General features: G+C 49.1%; 1 protein-coding gene across 1 annotated transcript in view; it reads right to left on the bottom strand.

Annotated features, from left to right (window-relative positions):
- The window catches only part of LOC144791946 (poly(ADP-ribose) glycohydrolase-like), a 478,778-nt gene that overhangs the window by 449,219 nt on the left and 15,116 nt on the right, over positions 1–14,443 (bottom strand). Inside the window, exon 2 of the mRNA XM_078666771.1 lies at positions 13,492–14,170. Within this exon, the coding sequence (XP_078522897.1) occupies positions 13,492–14,166 (675 nt within the window). The 5' untranslated portion in view covers positions 14,167–14,170. The remainder of the gene's footprint in view (positions 1–13,491; positions 14,171–14,443) is intronic.

Raw genomic sequence — 14,443 nt, forward strand, 5'->3', positions numbered from 1 at the left:
TTCAATGGCGGAACCAGATTTACGAATTCACCGCCCTTCCGTTCGGTCTTTCCTCTGCACCTTGGTGTTTCACAAAGGTGCTTCATCCAGCGGTAGAATTTCTCAGGGGTCAGGGCATTCGGATGATTGTTTACCTGGACGACGTGTTGCTCATGGAGCAATGCCCTAGGACGTTGGCCCTTCAGCTGCAGCAGATGATTTCCCTTCTGCAGGGGCTGGGTTTCATCATCAAAGAAGACAAGTCGGTCCTCGGACCAACCCAGAGCATGGTGTTCTTGGGGTTCGTAGTGGACTCCATCCGCTCTTCTTTGAGTCTACCGTCCAAAAAGATGGCCAAGATTCGACACGAGCTGAAACGGACCATCTCCAAGACTCATACTTCTCTCCACCAGATTGCCCAGGTGGAGGGCCTCCTTTCCTCATCCATCCAGGCAATCTTTCCGGGGCCCCTGCACTATCGCGCCTTGCAGCGCCTGAAGACACATCACCTCAGAAGAGGTCTGTAATACGACCAGACAGTGCCTCTCAATCAGGAAGTCAAAGAGGAAATGTCTTGGTGGCTTACCCACATGGAAGCCTGGAATGGACAAGCGATCTTCAGGTCGGTCCCAGACTTGAAGAGCGATCTTCTGGTCGGTCCCTGACTGGTCATAGAGTCCGATGCCAGCAGGTTGGGTGGGGTGCCCGTTGCGGGGAGTTCTCCGCCGGCGGTGCCTGGTCATTAGACGAACAAGCTTTGCACATCAATTGCCTCGAACTATTAGCGGGGTCGTTTGTGGTGCAATGCTGGACCAGGGATCGGATTAAGTCCTGCGTTCTGATAAAAATGGACAACGTCTCAGCGATTCGCTACGTTACCATCTATGGGGCCCCCGTTCCCAAGCCTTGGCGAATCTGGCGAATGATTTTTGGGATGATTGTCTAGCGCATCACATATCCGTGACCACAGAGTACCTACCGGGCCAGGCCAACCAGGTAGCAGATTGGCATTCGAGGCATCTGAAGGACTCCAGCCAGTGGAAGCTGGATGTTCAAGTCTTCCAGTGGTTGACCAATTTGTGGGGGCCGTTCTCGGTGGAACTTTTTGCATCTCGCCTGGACCATCAGGCCGGACCTGCTTGCGGAAGCTATGGGTGCCTTTCTCCAGGACCGAGCTCCGGAGCGGAGTTATGCCTTCCCTCCTTTTTCCATGATCGTGCGGACGGTAGCGCTGATCCACCATCAGAAGGCGCAGGTGGTGGTGGTGACCCCATGTTGAAGGTACCAAGTGTGGTTTCCAGTTCTTTTGGAATTTTGTTGGGATACTCCAACCCTACTCCCCCGTTTCCTCATGTCCTTCTGAATGCGGACGAGGAGCAGCATCACCTCATCACCCAGGGGTCTCTCCTCCTCAAGGCATGGCGGCTTTCAGATGACGCTGGTCACTCCCAGGCCTTTCGGGACTGGCTGAGGCCCTCTTGTCTAAGGCCTAGGCTAGTAGTACCTCGAAGCGATATCGTTCAGCCTGGTCTAAGTGGATGGGTTGGTGTCTTCGACGGGGTCTGGATCCCATGGTCCCAGGCGTCATTCCCATTCTGAATTTTCTTGCAGAATTGGCTACAGCCGGTCTTGCGTATCGCTCCATTAATGCGATTCGTTGTGCGATCTGCGCCGCACATTGCCTGGTTGAAGGGCTCCTGTGGGGGAACACCCTTTTGTCTGTAGACTCCTCAGGGGTATCCGGCTCTCTTTACCCCCGGAGCCTCTGTTCTCTGGGATGTCGATTTGGTCCCGAATCTCTTTCAGTCTTGGCAGCCCAATCAATATCTTTCTTTAAAGGAACTATCAGCCAAGTTGGCCATGCTGCTATGTCTTGTTTCCTGCCGCAGAGTCTCGGACGTGCGAGCTTTGGATATCTCGGCAAGAGTTTTTTCTCCTGAGGGAGTTACGTTTACAGTGGGGCGCCGTACTAAGTCATCTTCAAGAGTACTCTCGTACCCAGCTTTTCCAGATGTCCCAAAGATGTGTGTGGTGCAGTGCTTGAAAGCATATGAGGATGCGACACTGGAATTTCGCCCTCCGGGCGAGCAACAACTTCTTATTGCCTTAGGGAAACCGCATAAAGCAGTCACCTCCCCCACCACAGCCAGGTGGGTGCGTTGGGTCATGCTGTAAGCGGGTATTGATACTAAGCAGTTTGGGGCTCATTTGGCCAGAGGCGCTATGGCTTCAAAAGCTTTTTCTCTGGGAGCCCGTTTAGAGCATTTGATGTGCGCCGCAGATTGGTCCTCGGATTCCACTCTTAAGCGGTTTTATTTCAAACCGGTGGTGGACGTGGCACAGTTAGTGGTAAGTAAGCTTTGAACTAGCATAATCTGAGCCTCCGGTCCTGACATAGAATTGGAATTTGTGGCGGTAAGTTTCAATTCTATTAAGGACACGGAGGAGAGGATTATCCCTCCTGGTGCACCTCCCGGTGCGAACCCACCCGTATGGGAGTAAGTAATTCATTTCCGTTTATTGATGTTTTGACTTGTTAGTCGATGCTTGATCTTTTTCTGTTATAATGCTGCCATAGTGACCTGGCTAAGGTCAGCTTCGCTGATTTTTCTCACTCAGTTTATCTCCTTTCTAGGCAATGACGGTTCCAAACAGGATCAGTGATTTGGCGTTACTCGTGTGAAAAAAGAGGAAAGACACCTGAGATGGGAGACCTTTCTACTTGCCACAGAAACTGTGAAAGGACTATAATTGGACTGGAGTCTGTTGGCCTCATGGGAATTGTGGTCCAGTGGCAGGATTGTTGATTCTTTTTTGTGGAGAAAAAGAGTTTTTTCCCCTTTTTGTGGGAATAAATCGTTTATATTGCCTTTCTGGCTGCTGAAAAAATTGTGTTAGAATAAAGCGAAAAAGGAATAGCATAATCCTCGCCTCCGTGCCCTTAGTAGAACTGAAACTTACTGTCACTCATGCTAGGCAAATTTCAATTCTTGTTACATAAAACTGCAAAAACAAAAAAAGAGAGTTTCAGAAACCATAATGAATATGCTACTTACCAGTATGCATCTGTTCTTGGCATGTAGGGCTGCTGACATTCATATCTATAGCATAGATCGCCCCCTAGTGTTGGGTCCGGATGATTGCACATTGTTGTCCTGGAAGAGTCTTCGAAGTATCACGAGATAGGTGGCTCCTCCCCTGGACTACAGTGCGCATGGGCATCGACTCCATCCCCAGATTGTTTTTAGCCATTGTGGCGAAGATGGAGTGTAACAGTGTGAGCGATGACCATGCTAAGAGTAAGTGTAAAGTCTGCAGCCGCTACAGGCGCCGGGAGGAGGGTGGGCGATATGAATGTCAGCAGCCCTACATGCCAAGAACAGATGCATACTGGTAAGTAGCATATTCAGTTCGAGGCATGTGGGCTGCTGAATTCATATCTATAGCATAGAATATATAGCAGTCCCTCCATTAGCGGCGGCCGCCCGTGCCAGCTGCAGACGTTTGAAAAAGTGTTTTTAGAACAGCCTGCCCTACAGCTGCCTGCTGCTTGGAGTGCACATCTACACAGTAGTGTTTCGTAAATGTATGTGGGGTAGACCATGTGGCTGCTCTACAAATGTCTTCTAAAGGAATATTCCCAAGGAAAGCCATGGAGGCCCCCAACTTACGGGTGGAGTGGGCTCTGGGAGGGATCGTTAAAGTGCGCTTAGCTTTTTGATAGCAAATTTGTATACACTTAACGATCCACCTGGCTATACCTGCTTTGGAAATGGGGTTGCCCTTGTGTTGTGCAGAAAAGGCAACAAAGAGTTGTTTCGCCTTCCTAAAATCTTTGGTTCTATCCATGTAGTACATCAAAGCTCGTTTGACGTCCAGAGTGTGGAGCATTCTTTCAGCCACCATCTCTGGATTTTGGAAGAACACAGGCAGTTCAATAGACTGATTGACATGGAACTGTGAAACCACCTTTGGAAGAAATTTAGGGTTAGTGCTCAGCACCACCCGGTTGGAGTGAATTTGTATGAATGGCTCCTGTACAGTGAGTGCCTGGAGCTCACTAACACGTCGCAGTGACGTAATGGCTATGAGGAAAGCCACTTTCCATGTTAAGAACTGAATCTCGCATGAATGCAGAGGCTCAAAAGGTGGACCCATCAGCCGGGTGAGTACCACATTAAGATTCCATTCAGGAGCAGGGGTGGTCCTGGGAGGAATGACTCGTTTGAGCCCCTCTAGAAAAGCTTTAATGGCAGGCACCCGGAAAAGAGAGAGGTGTTGCCTGTTTTGGAGATAAGCCGCTATGGCGGATAAATATATCCGAATGGAAGCATATGCCAGATTGCATTTGTAAAGATGCAACAGATAACAAATGATGTTGTGCGTGGAAGCGTCAAGCGGGTCAATGTTGTTGTCCACGCAATAAATGACAAACCACTTCCATTTTGCCGCGTAGCATGCTCTGGTGGTGGGCTTCCTCGCCTCCCGTATGATATCCATGCAGTCAGGAGGCAAGTTGAGGTAGCCAAACTCCAAGACCTCAGGAGCCAGATCGCCAGGTTGGGCTGTTGCGGATCTGGGCGCTGAATGTCGCCATGGCTCTGCGTCAAAAGTCTGGGCGTGAGGTGCAGCCTTTGATGAGGTACCACGGAAAGTTCTAGAAACGTGGTGTACCATGGTTGGCGGGCCCACGTTGGAGCAACCAGGATGAGCGTCATCGAGTGTTGCTTTAGCTTTTGTGCCACCAGCGGTATTAGAGGCGCTGGGGGAAAAGCGTACGCAAATTTGCCTGACCAGTTCATCCATATCGCATTGCCCTGCGACTGTGGGTGCGGGAACCTGGCGGCAAAGCTTTGGCATTTGGCGTTTTCCCTTGTGGTGAACAGGTCTATCTCTGGATGACCCCACTGCTGGAAGTACAGGTGGAGTACTGATGGATGTAGCTCCCACTCGTGCATTTGGTGGCTGTACCTGCTGAGCAGATCCGCCATCTGATTGTCCTTGCCTGGGAGGTGTTCCGCCATGAGGAAGATGTTCCTCTGAATGGCCCACTTCCACATGCTCTGAGCCAGATGAGACAACTGTGGAGAGTGTGTACCTCCCTGCTTCTGAATGTAGTACATGGCCGTCATGTTGTCCGTCCGGATCAACACGAATTTGTTGCACAGATGTACTTTGAATGCCTTCATTGCCATGAAGATCGCCATCAACTCTAGGTGGTTGATGTGCATCTTCTTTTGCTGTGTCGTCCATAGTCCCTGCACTGTGTATTGGAGTACATGAGCTCCCCAACCCTGGAGAGAAGCGTCCGTGGTTAGGACGATCTGTGGAACAGGCTCCTGGAATGGTCGGCCCTTGCAAAGGTTGTGTGGATTCCACCAATGCAGAGTTGTATGCCCGACCGGTCACCAACACTAGGTCTTTCAACTGTCCGTGAGCTTGATTCCACTGCCGCGCCAAGCACTCTTGAAGCGGACGCATATGCAGTCTCGCATGCGGGACTATGAAGATGCAGGAGGCCATCATGCCTATCAACTGCATGAACACTCGTGCTGGAAGCGAGTGTTGCGGTCTGAATTTTTGTATCAGCAATTGAATGCTGTTGATCCTCACAGAATTCGGCTGCGCCGTGGCTGCCAGCGTGTTTATCGTCGCGCCTAGATACTGCCGCACATGGGCGGGCTGAAGGTGCGACTTCGGATAACTCAGTGAGAACCCCAGATTGTGAAGGAGGTGAATGGTGTAGGACATGTTGGCAGCGCACTGGTGGGCCGACTTTGCTTGGACAGTCTCCTGAGGTGCGCAGCCACTGTCGCCAGGCGTTTTGTGAACACCCTGGGCGCTGTGGTCACTCCAAAAGGGAGGACCTTGAATTGATAATGCTGATTTTGAATGGTGAATCTGAGGTATTTTCTGTGTTACGGATGTAGTGGAATGTGAAAATATGCGTCTTTTAGATCCAATGTTGCGAGGAAATCCCCTTGACTGAGCAACGGAAGAACCTGCTGCAGAGTTAGCATGTGAAAGTGTTCTGATAGAATGTACTGGTTTAGGGGCCTGAGGTCCAGTATTGGTCGCAAGGACCCGTCTTTTTTTGGGATCAAGAAGTACAGGGAGTACACTCCCGAGCCTCTTTGTCCCACTGGCACGAGCTCGATTGCCCCTTTTTGCAGCATGACGAGCACCTCTTGCTGCAATAAGTGCAAATGCTCTGTTGACATAGGAGGGTGCCTTGGGGGGATGTTGGGTGGAGTGGATGTTATCTCCAGACAATAACCGTACTGGATACGTTTTCTGACCCACCTGTCTGTGGTGATGGATTTCCAGACTGGCAGGAACTGTTGGAGTCTCCCCCCGACAGGTTTTGTATGGTCGGGGGGCAGTGACAAGGTGTCACTGTTTGTTGGCGGCGGAGGATCGGGAGTTGTTGTTTCCACGACCTCTGCCCTTGGTGCTGTTGCCGCGATATCCGCTTCTACTCTGCTTGTTGTAAGAGGTTTGTGCACCACCTTTAGTGTATTGTGTTTGCTGGGACATCTGGCCTCTGGAAACACCTCTATTGCTTGAGCGACGAAAAGTACTACTCCTGAACTGCTGGGACTGAAGAGCCCCCATAGACTTTGCAGTCTCGGTGTCTTTTTTGATTTTTTCCAGGGTGGTGTCCACCTCAGGACCAAATAAGTGGTCAGGGTTTACAGGTTGATTGAGGATGGTGGTTTGTATCTCCGGCTTGAACCCGGAGATCCTGAGCCAGGCCTGACGCCGCAACATTACACTGGTGTTAATGGCCCTGGCCGCGGTGTCCGCTGCGTCTAGTGCACACTTAACTGAAGGATTTGAGATGAGCTTCCCTTCTTGAATGAGCATCTCTGCTGCCTCCTTATACTCATCTGGCAAGTGTTGTAAGAGGGTTTCCAGTGTATCATAGTGTGCCCTATCATATCTGGCCAAGAGCGCCTGTGTGTTAGAAATACGCCAGATATTGGCCGCTTGAGCTGCCACCCTCTTCCCTGATGCTTCGAGCACTTTAGACTCCTTGTCAGGGGGAGGAGCATCACCAGTAGTCTGTGAATTTGCCCTCTTCGGGCATTAGAAACAACCAGGGAGTCCAACGGCAACTGGCCCTTGATGTAGGTAGGGTCGCCAGGCGCCGGCTTGTACTTTTTGTCAATTCTGGGGTTTATAACCGTGGCACGTGTGGGTTCTTTAAAAATGTCTGCAGCATGTTTCAAGACACCCTTTAGCATTGGCAGAGTTTTGACAGTCTTTTCAGAGGTGGAAAAGGTATCAAACAGAAAGTCCACTTCAATAGGGTCAGCATGCAGCTGGACGTCGTGATTTTTAGCTGCCCTTTCAATGAGTGCATTAAATGCTGCAGAATCCTCAGTGGGGGAGGTTTTGACAGCATATACTTGAGTGTTTTGGGGCAGTTTGTGGATCCCCTGGGTCCGCAGCATCTGTCCATGTGTCATGCTGATCGTCAGGATCAGTGTCGGCAGGGTAGTTGTACTCGTCGTAGTCACCTTCCCCAGCCTCCACATCTGAGTAAGTGGGCGAGATTGGAGCAGTGTCCTGAGCATGTGGATTAATCAGTTCAACCAGAACTGGGGAATCCGTGGAATCCTTTTTCTTCTTCAAAGGAATGGTGTAGGACTCCATAGGCTGTGCTGGTGTGATCTTGCGCTTGTAAATGGACAGTTTACCGGTGTTGGCGTCGATAAACTGTTCCGACTGGTCCTCGAGAAGGGGTTGTCGATGCTTTGTGCTTACAACAGCAGGGGTAGGCTTTGGCCCGGCAGAGACCGCTATGGACGGCTCGACGATCTGCTTGGGTGCGAACGCCTTCGGCGCCACTTTCTACGGCAGCATGAACTGAATCGGCGCCGTCGACTTGTGTGGTTTGGTGGCTGGCATCGGTGTGGAAGTAACCTTCGGAGCGACCGCGGAAGCCTGGTCTTTAATGCGCTGCAACGAGTCCAACACCTGCTTCGTGAAGGATGCGGACGGTTTTGTCGACTCAACAGGTGCTTTTGAGCCACCACCCCGTGGTGACTCGAGGGTAGTAGTACTCTTTGCCTTCTCGGACCGACGGGTAGGATCGACACCTTTTGGAGCTCTGAGTCCCTTGACTGCGTCGATGGCCTTTGGTGCCGACGGCTTTGGGTCGGCGGCTTTGGCAAGCGTCTTCGGTGCCCCAGTCTTCGGCTCGACGCCCTTGAGCAACTTCACCGATTCGACAACCTTCTTCGGCTTCGTTTGCACCGACATGGCCGAAGACGTGGAGCCGACCAAGGTGACAGGCGTTTTCTGTTTTGCTGGCGCCTGTACCACTTTTGGTTTCGTCGAGACCGAAGCCTTGTCTTTTGGTTTCGATTTGAGTAATGGCGGCTCCGTAGAGGTGTCCGTCGAGACCGAGGCTTTCTCTTTCGGTTTCGATTTGACTAATGGCGGCTCCGCAGAAGTGTCCGTAGTCGGGCCCGGAGGCGAGACCGTGGATGTAGTGGTAAGATCTTGGGTAAGGCCATGTGGCGATCCCTCGACCTGAGCCTTAGTCAATGTCTGAACGGGGCATAGCTCCTCGCCTGAGCTATCTTCCATGGCCCCATAGGCCTCATCGTCGTCTCCTACCTCGTCGACGACGTCTTCTGTATCGAGCATCTCTACGTCTGCGTCGTAGTTGGAGTCGATCTCTGCCGCTGGAATGGAAATCGGCTCTTGAACTTCCTGCTCGTCTGCTTCTTCTCCCTCGGTATCGAAAATGTTCACCGGGTCAGGGGCCGTCTGCTGGGCCTCCTGGCGCGCCACGCGCCGAAGTCGAATCGTCTTCTTGGAGCGAAAACGAGAACAAGCCATACAGTTGGCTTCATCGTGATCCGGCGACAGGCACTTGTTGCACACCGGGTGGACGTCGATATGGGGATACTTGGAGTTGCACACGGGGCACCTCTTGAACGGGCTCCGTTCCATGATGCCTCGTCGAAAAAGTCTTGTTGCGTTGACTGGGCCTCGAGCACCGAAGAGCCACGAGACTCCTCTGGATGTCCGACTTGGGAACTGAGCCGGAACAGAGCTGGGCACCGAACGCAAGACAATACCGACGATATAGGAAAAGCCTGTGGGCCGATAAGAAAGTTTTTATCGAATTCGAACTGGAGTGATCAAATATGCATCCGAACCCAATGGCGGAAAAAAACAATCTGGGGATGGAGTCGATGCCCATGCGCACTGTAGTCCAGGGGAGGAGCCACCTATCTCGTGATACTTCGAAGACTCTTCCAGGACAACAATGTGCAATCATCCGGACCCAACACTAGGCGGCGATCTATGCTATAGATATGAATTCAGCAGCCCACATGCCTCGAACATAATAACACTGGGCCCAAAATAAGTTTAATAAGAATGACAGTAACCAAGAAGAAGGCGTCCTTTGAGATATGGATTGCCACATTTAGCAGGACGAAGACTTTGGTACAGGCTTTATATACAATTTAAACATACTTCTGAAAAACTCAACTTGTTGATATAAAAAAGTGAAAGAGATCTCCGGAGAGGTCACCCCCAATAGGGGGCTGCATGCATGAGCTTGTGGGAAGGCATTACTTAAAACTGTTATACAGTTCAACCCACATAGACAACATACACAGTAATGGCAGGGTGGTATGGGACTTCTGACAGACTGAACCTGAAGCAATCACATAAGTCAAGGTAGGATGGAAACGTTATGTGTCCATGCCATCAGGGTTTCCGAAAGATGTTCAGGGCTCTATTAAATATATTATGAATGTCCCTATACCAGAGAATTGAAATGGTTACTTACCGGTAGGCGTAGTTTTGGGGCTCGAAGACTTTCTGGAGTCACATGCTGTGCATTATTATGCCATCTAGTGGTTGGGTTCGGAATGTCTCTATTTTTTTTGTAGGTGTCGTCGACGACCATTTGGTGTCGACCTTTTGGTGAAGTCTCCCTACCCTATAATATCAGATGTACGCCCCTGGCAGCCCCCTTGCATGGTCGCCATCTTCAGATGTTTTTTCTGCTATTTGATCTGGTTGCAGTGGATCCAGCTCAGGGATGGACTGGAGAAAAATAAGTTTTTGGATGGGCAAACTGCAAAACAGAGAAAAGAAAAAACTCTATAACACCAAAAATAAACCTGTGAACAGCGAGGAACATCAACGAGGACTACCGAAGACTCAGGGTTGGATAACCCCACAGGACCACAAGCGCCTCTGCTGCGAGGCACAGAGAATGCATCCTGGTATGGGGCATACGCCATTCAGATTCTGCCATAGATGTCACCACAAGCTGGCATAGAAGGATTGCCACCAAGTCTACAAATTGTGCTTGAAAAAAAGACCACACATTGGAAGGGTGCCATATATGCGCTGAGTTTTAGCCAAAGATCCTTAAGGTAAGGCATTCGTAGAGATGTGCACACTAAGACATGACGCATATGCAGAAACATACCCCCAGGGCGGAGGTGACCAACAACAACGCAGAAATGGCACAACAATAGGACTCAGTAGTCAAGACAGTAAACGCGAAGAAGTGGAAAGCGCCAAAGAAACCATTGTCAAATGAGACAGAAAGCAGAAAACACAAGGTACGGGGGAGATCGGGGACAGAGCCAAAAGGGTCGGTCTCCAGATCAAAGAAGTTTTTCTTGACGTCGAAGGTCCCAGAAGCCAAACAATGGCCTAAAGAGACCAAAGAGACCCTCGGATCATTTACAAATATTGCAGGAAGCAAATTCTCAGAACCAGCCTCATTACCGAAAGGCGATCGGGAGCATGGGAGGGAGAAGCCGATCAGCGAAGGGGAAAGCTAGGCCTCAAAGAAAAGGCCCAAAACGGTTCTTGTCAAAAATAAAGAGATAAAGGTCCAGAAGAAGCTAAAACGTCTTGAGGCAGAGATGGAGGCCCACCTCAGAAACAAGGAGTTAGACGACTCCAAAAGGGCTACAGGATCCCTCTCCAACCCTCAAAGGAAACACCGCTCGAGGTCGAGATTAAGGCCAAAGAACAGGAAAAAGCAGAGTTGCTATCAGAGGCAATGAGGAGGATTTGACAAGGAATTTGATGATGGACAGTATTAGAACGGCATTTTTGAAAATGAACCACTGGAGGACTGGTAGGACATTCCTGCTACGTCACCGGATTAGTGGGTAGACCCATAACCATCACAGCCAAAAAAAGCACAGCAAACACCTACGAAGTCAAACTGGAAGAGGAACAAGAGGAATGGTGCTTCTTGCTCGAGACCCTGCTACCTTCTCAATGAAGAATGCAATTCCTCCTGATGTTACCAAGCATGTTGGACCAGGGGAGGGAAGTCTTTAGAGAGCCAGGCAGGTCGAAGGTTGTTACTTCACACATGGAGAAAAAATACAGACACTCCACAGCAGCCCCTGTCCTCATCAGGGGGCCAGTGGCTGCAGACTCCATCATTGTTTCCATTCCCTGCAAGATGGCTAACTCGCCACCAGGTCCCCTCACAGACAGAGACAGCAAAAGGGGGACATAGTGGGCAAGAAAATAGAGCACTCAGCAGCTGTCCAATGGAGGACTGCCAATTCCAACACCCTGCAGAACAGGTAAACGCACAAAAAGTGGGAAGAGATGAAGACTCTTCTAGAAAACCTCCCTGAGCAATAGCAAAAGAAGGGAAGGGCTTTGGAGCAAGAGAGGAAGACAGTAAGTAATACCTGCCAAAAGTTGACCTTGGGTGCTGCGGGTACTGCAAGCAGACAGCTGTGTAAGGGGACCATGCTCATGAGGCACGCCTGGTTGAAAGTGACAGGTTTCACTTTCAGGTAGAAACGCAAATAATTTAGAAATGCTGTTAATGCAATCAAAGAACGCCCTCTGAAAACGAAAATATACAAATACAGGCCCTCACAATGAATGAAAAGAAGACCTGAGATCAATTAGTTGTACTATGTATTTATCTGATTTAAATTCATTCAAATTGATGTTTCATACATTCCGTACATTGACTGTCAAGGTGAATTAAAAGTGCAAATACGTGACAATGGTCAATAGTGATCACGTGGTGAAGAAGTATATACAATGAAGAGTCAATCCAATACAATCAATATATACAAATATTTACACGTATTGGAGGCCATGTACTGGTTTATGTCTAGAGATTCTTATTATTTCTTTCAGTTGTGTAGAATCCTAGAGGTACTAGGCCTAGTACCGCTAGAATTTTTAAATTATTTGCGTTTCTACCAGACAGAACCACTCTTTAATTAACCATTAATTACCCAGGTTCTGAGGGACACAGGGTCACTCCTTTTTTCTTAATAAAGGTTTCACTTTCAAGCAGGAGGTACAGGCAGCCCTGGTAAACATGGCCTTCACAGAAGAGTCACTTCTCGGACTAGCAGTGGGTGACTCCCTGCACAGAATGAAAAAGGACAGCTCCGCAGCAAGACCCATGGACACCCTGCAGTCCAGAGGGCAATTCAGGGGAACAGCCACCACTCGCAGAAGAATTTCTTCCTGAGGCGGTTCACAACCAATAGTGTCCCACACCTGCCTTGTTGCACAGCAACCAAGCCACTGCACTACAATTACATGGTAATACACAGGGCAACAAGAGACAGTTATTTCATGGACTTACTCGAAGAAGGGGAGCAGCACCGATGAAGCTGCGCACATCACCGAGTGACTGCGCACCACAACACCCCTGCCACTTGACACCGGTACAGGGCAGAATCGGGGACAGAATAAATATTAAATTGAAAAAATAGAGACATTCCAGGCCCAACCATTAGATGGCAGAATAATGCACAGCATATAAATCCAGAAAGACCCACACTGCAAAACACCCTTGGCTCTCCAAGGTCGGTGCTCTTCCCGGTATGAGATGAAAGATGTTCTGATGATTACTCCTTACAGTGATGCTGGTCACCGCCAGGAACTGGAAAAGACAGTAAGCATCCACAATGGACAAGTGATATTTGAAACTGAGGGACACAAGGGCCACAGAAGTGTGTACAACTCATGTGACCGAAACGAAGTACGTTATTGGATCTATGGAAATTGCTGGTCACATATATGGAGTAAGGGAAAAACTGGAGTTGACATGTCCTCCGAGGTTTAGGGCTCTGAGGCTGCTTGATCAGGAGTGTACAGATGGAATAAGAATAATGTTGAACATTACAGGATGTAGTAATTATAATCTTTCTTCGATACTCCGCAAGACAGGGTAGGTGGGAAGGAGGTGGGTACACCTTGTTTAGGGGACAGTGGATTTAAGACGAGCGAACATACCAGGATCACAAGTGTTGGTTGCCATTACATTTGTGGCTCACCGCTGACCATTTAACAAGCAATAAGTGTGTTCTGATCCTTCCAATAATCTACGAAAACGCGTTCATAAAAATATAAATATTTGACGTAATGATAAACTGAGAGTTGTACATGTCTATGTTCCTTAACGGGTATACTCACTGTAAACTTTGTGTTGCTTTCACAAATCCCTGGTCCATCATTAGCACTCACCTCTACGAGCACAACATGGTCAAATGATGGCCTCAACTGTGGCATTGGACGGGCGGGGTCAATTTTCTTTAGAAGGTCGATGTTCACTCCTAGGCATCTCTCCCCATTATCTAAGGGGCCCACAGGGCTCCTGGTGGGCAACACTTCTTCTTTAGTCCGTGAGTGATGTGCGCCCATGTCCATTGGGATCTTCTCACGGTGAGAACCATCTGGGAACTGCCCATCCTTCTCCTTCCTGAGATAGTCCGGATCTGGACCTTTGACTTTGCTCCTGTTGTCTTCATAAAGGTAGCCATCAGCACCCTGCAGCTTCTTGTCCAGGACCCTATTATCGCTGCTCATAAAATCAGGTACCTCTCTGTTCGGCTTTTCAGTCTTACTACCCAAGGGTTCCTTTGAATCTTCACCCTGATCTCCAGACTTGCTCAGGGATCGCTGCAGCTTTTGGTGCGAGTCTCCATCACTTTCAGAAGTCTTCCGACCTTGATTCTGTCTCATATTGCTGCTGTTAACCTTGGTTTTTTCTTCATTTGAATCTGATAAGTCTATTAGGTCATTCGAATCGGAACTCTTTGAAAACGTGTTTTTAGAATGCTCAGTTTCGTCTGAATGATCGCTTATGTCTTCTTGATTCAAACAGCCCGCCACTCCTGAACTGTTGTTCCTCTTGGCCATTGCCCTGGGAGCAAAATAAAAACAAGAACAGTGTTAGGCCAGGCTGAAAAATTGATCAGGTAGAACAAATCTGCTTTTGGTAAGAAATAACCTACAAATATATACTGCACTCAAGTCTCAGAAGGGGTGCAAAAGCCTTATAAAAATATTAAAATAATAATATTAAAGCAAGTAAGGAGAGTGCTTAAACTCTTGCATCATCCCAGCACTATCTGCCCATAGCTGGAAGTCTCATCAGTGGTAAACTCGACTACTCCAATGCCTTTTTGTGGGGCCT

Source organism: Lissotriton helveticus, chromosome 11 (genome assembly GCF_964261635.1).
Source record: "Lissotriton helveticus chromosome 11, aLisHel1.1, whole genome shotgun sequence".
Classification (NCBI taxonomy): domain Eukaryota; kingdom Metazoa; phylum Chordata; class Amphibia; order Caudata; family Salamandridae; genus Lissotriton; species Lissotriton helveticus.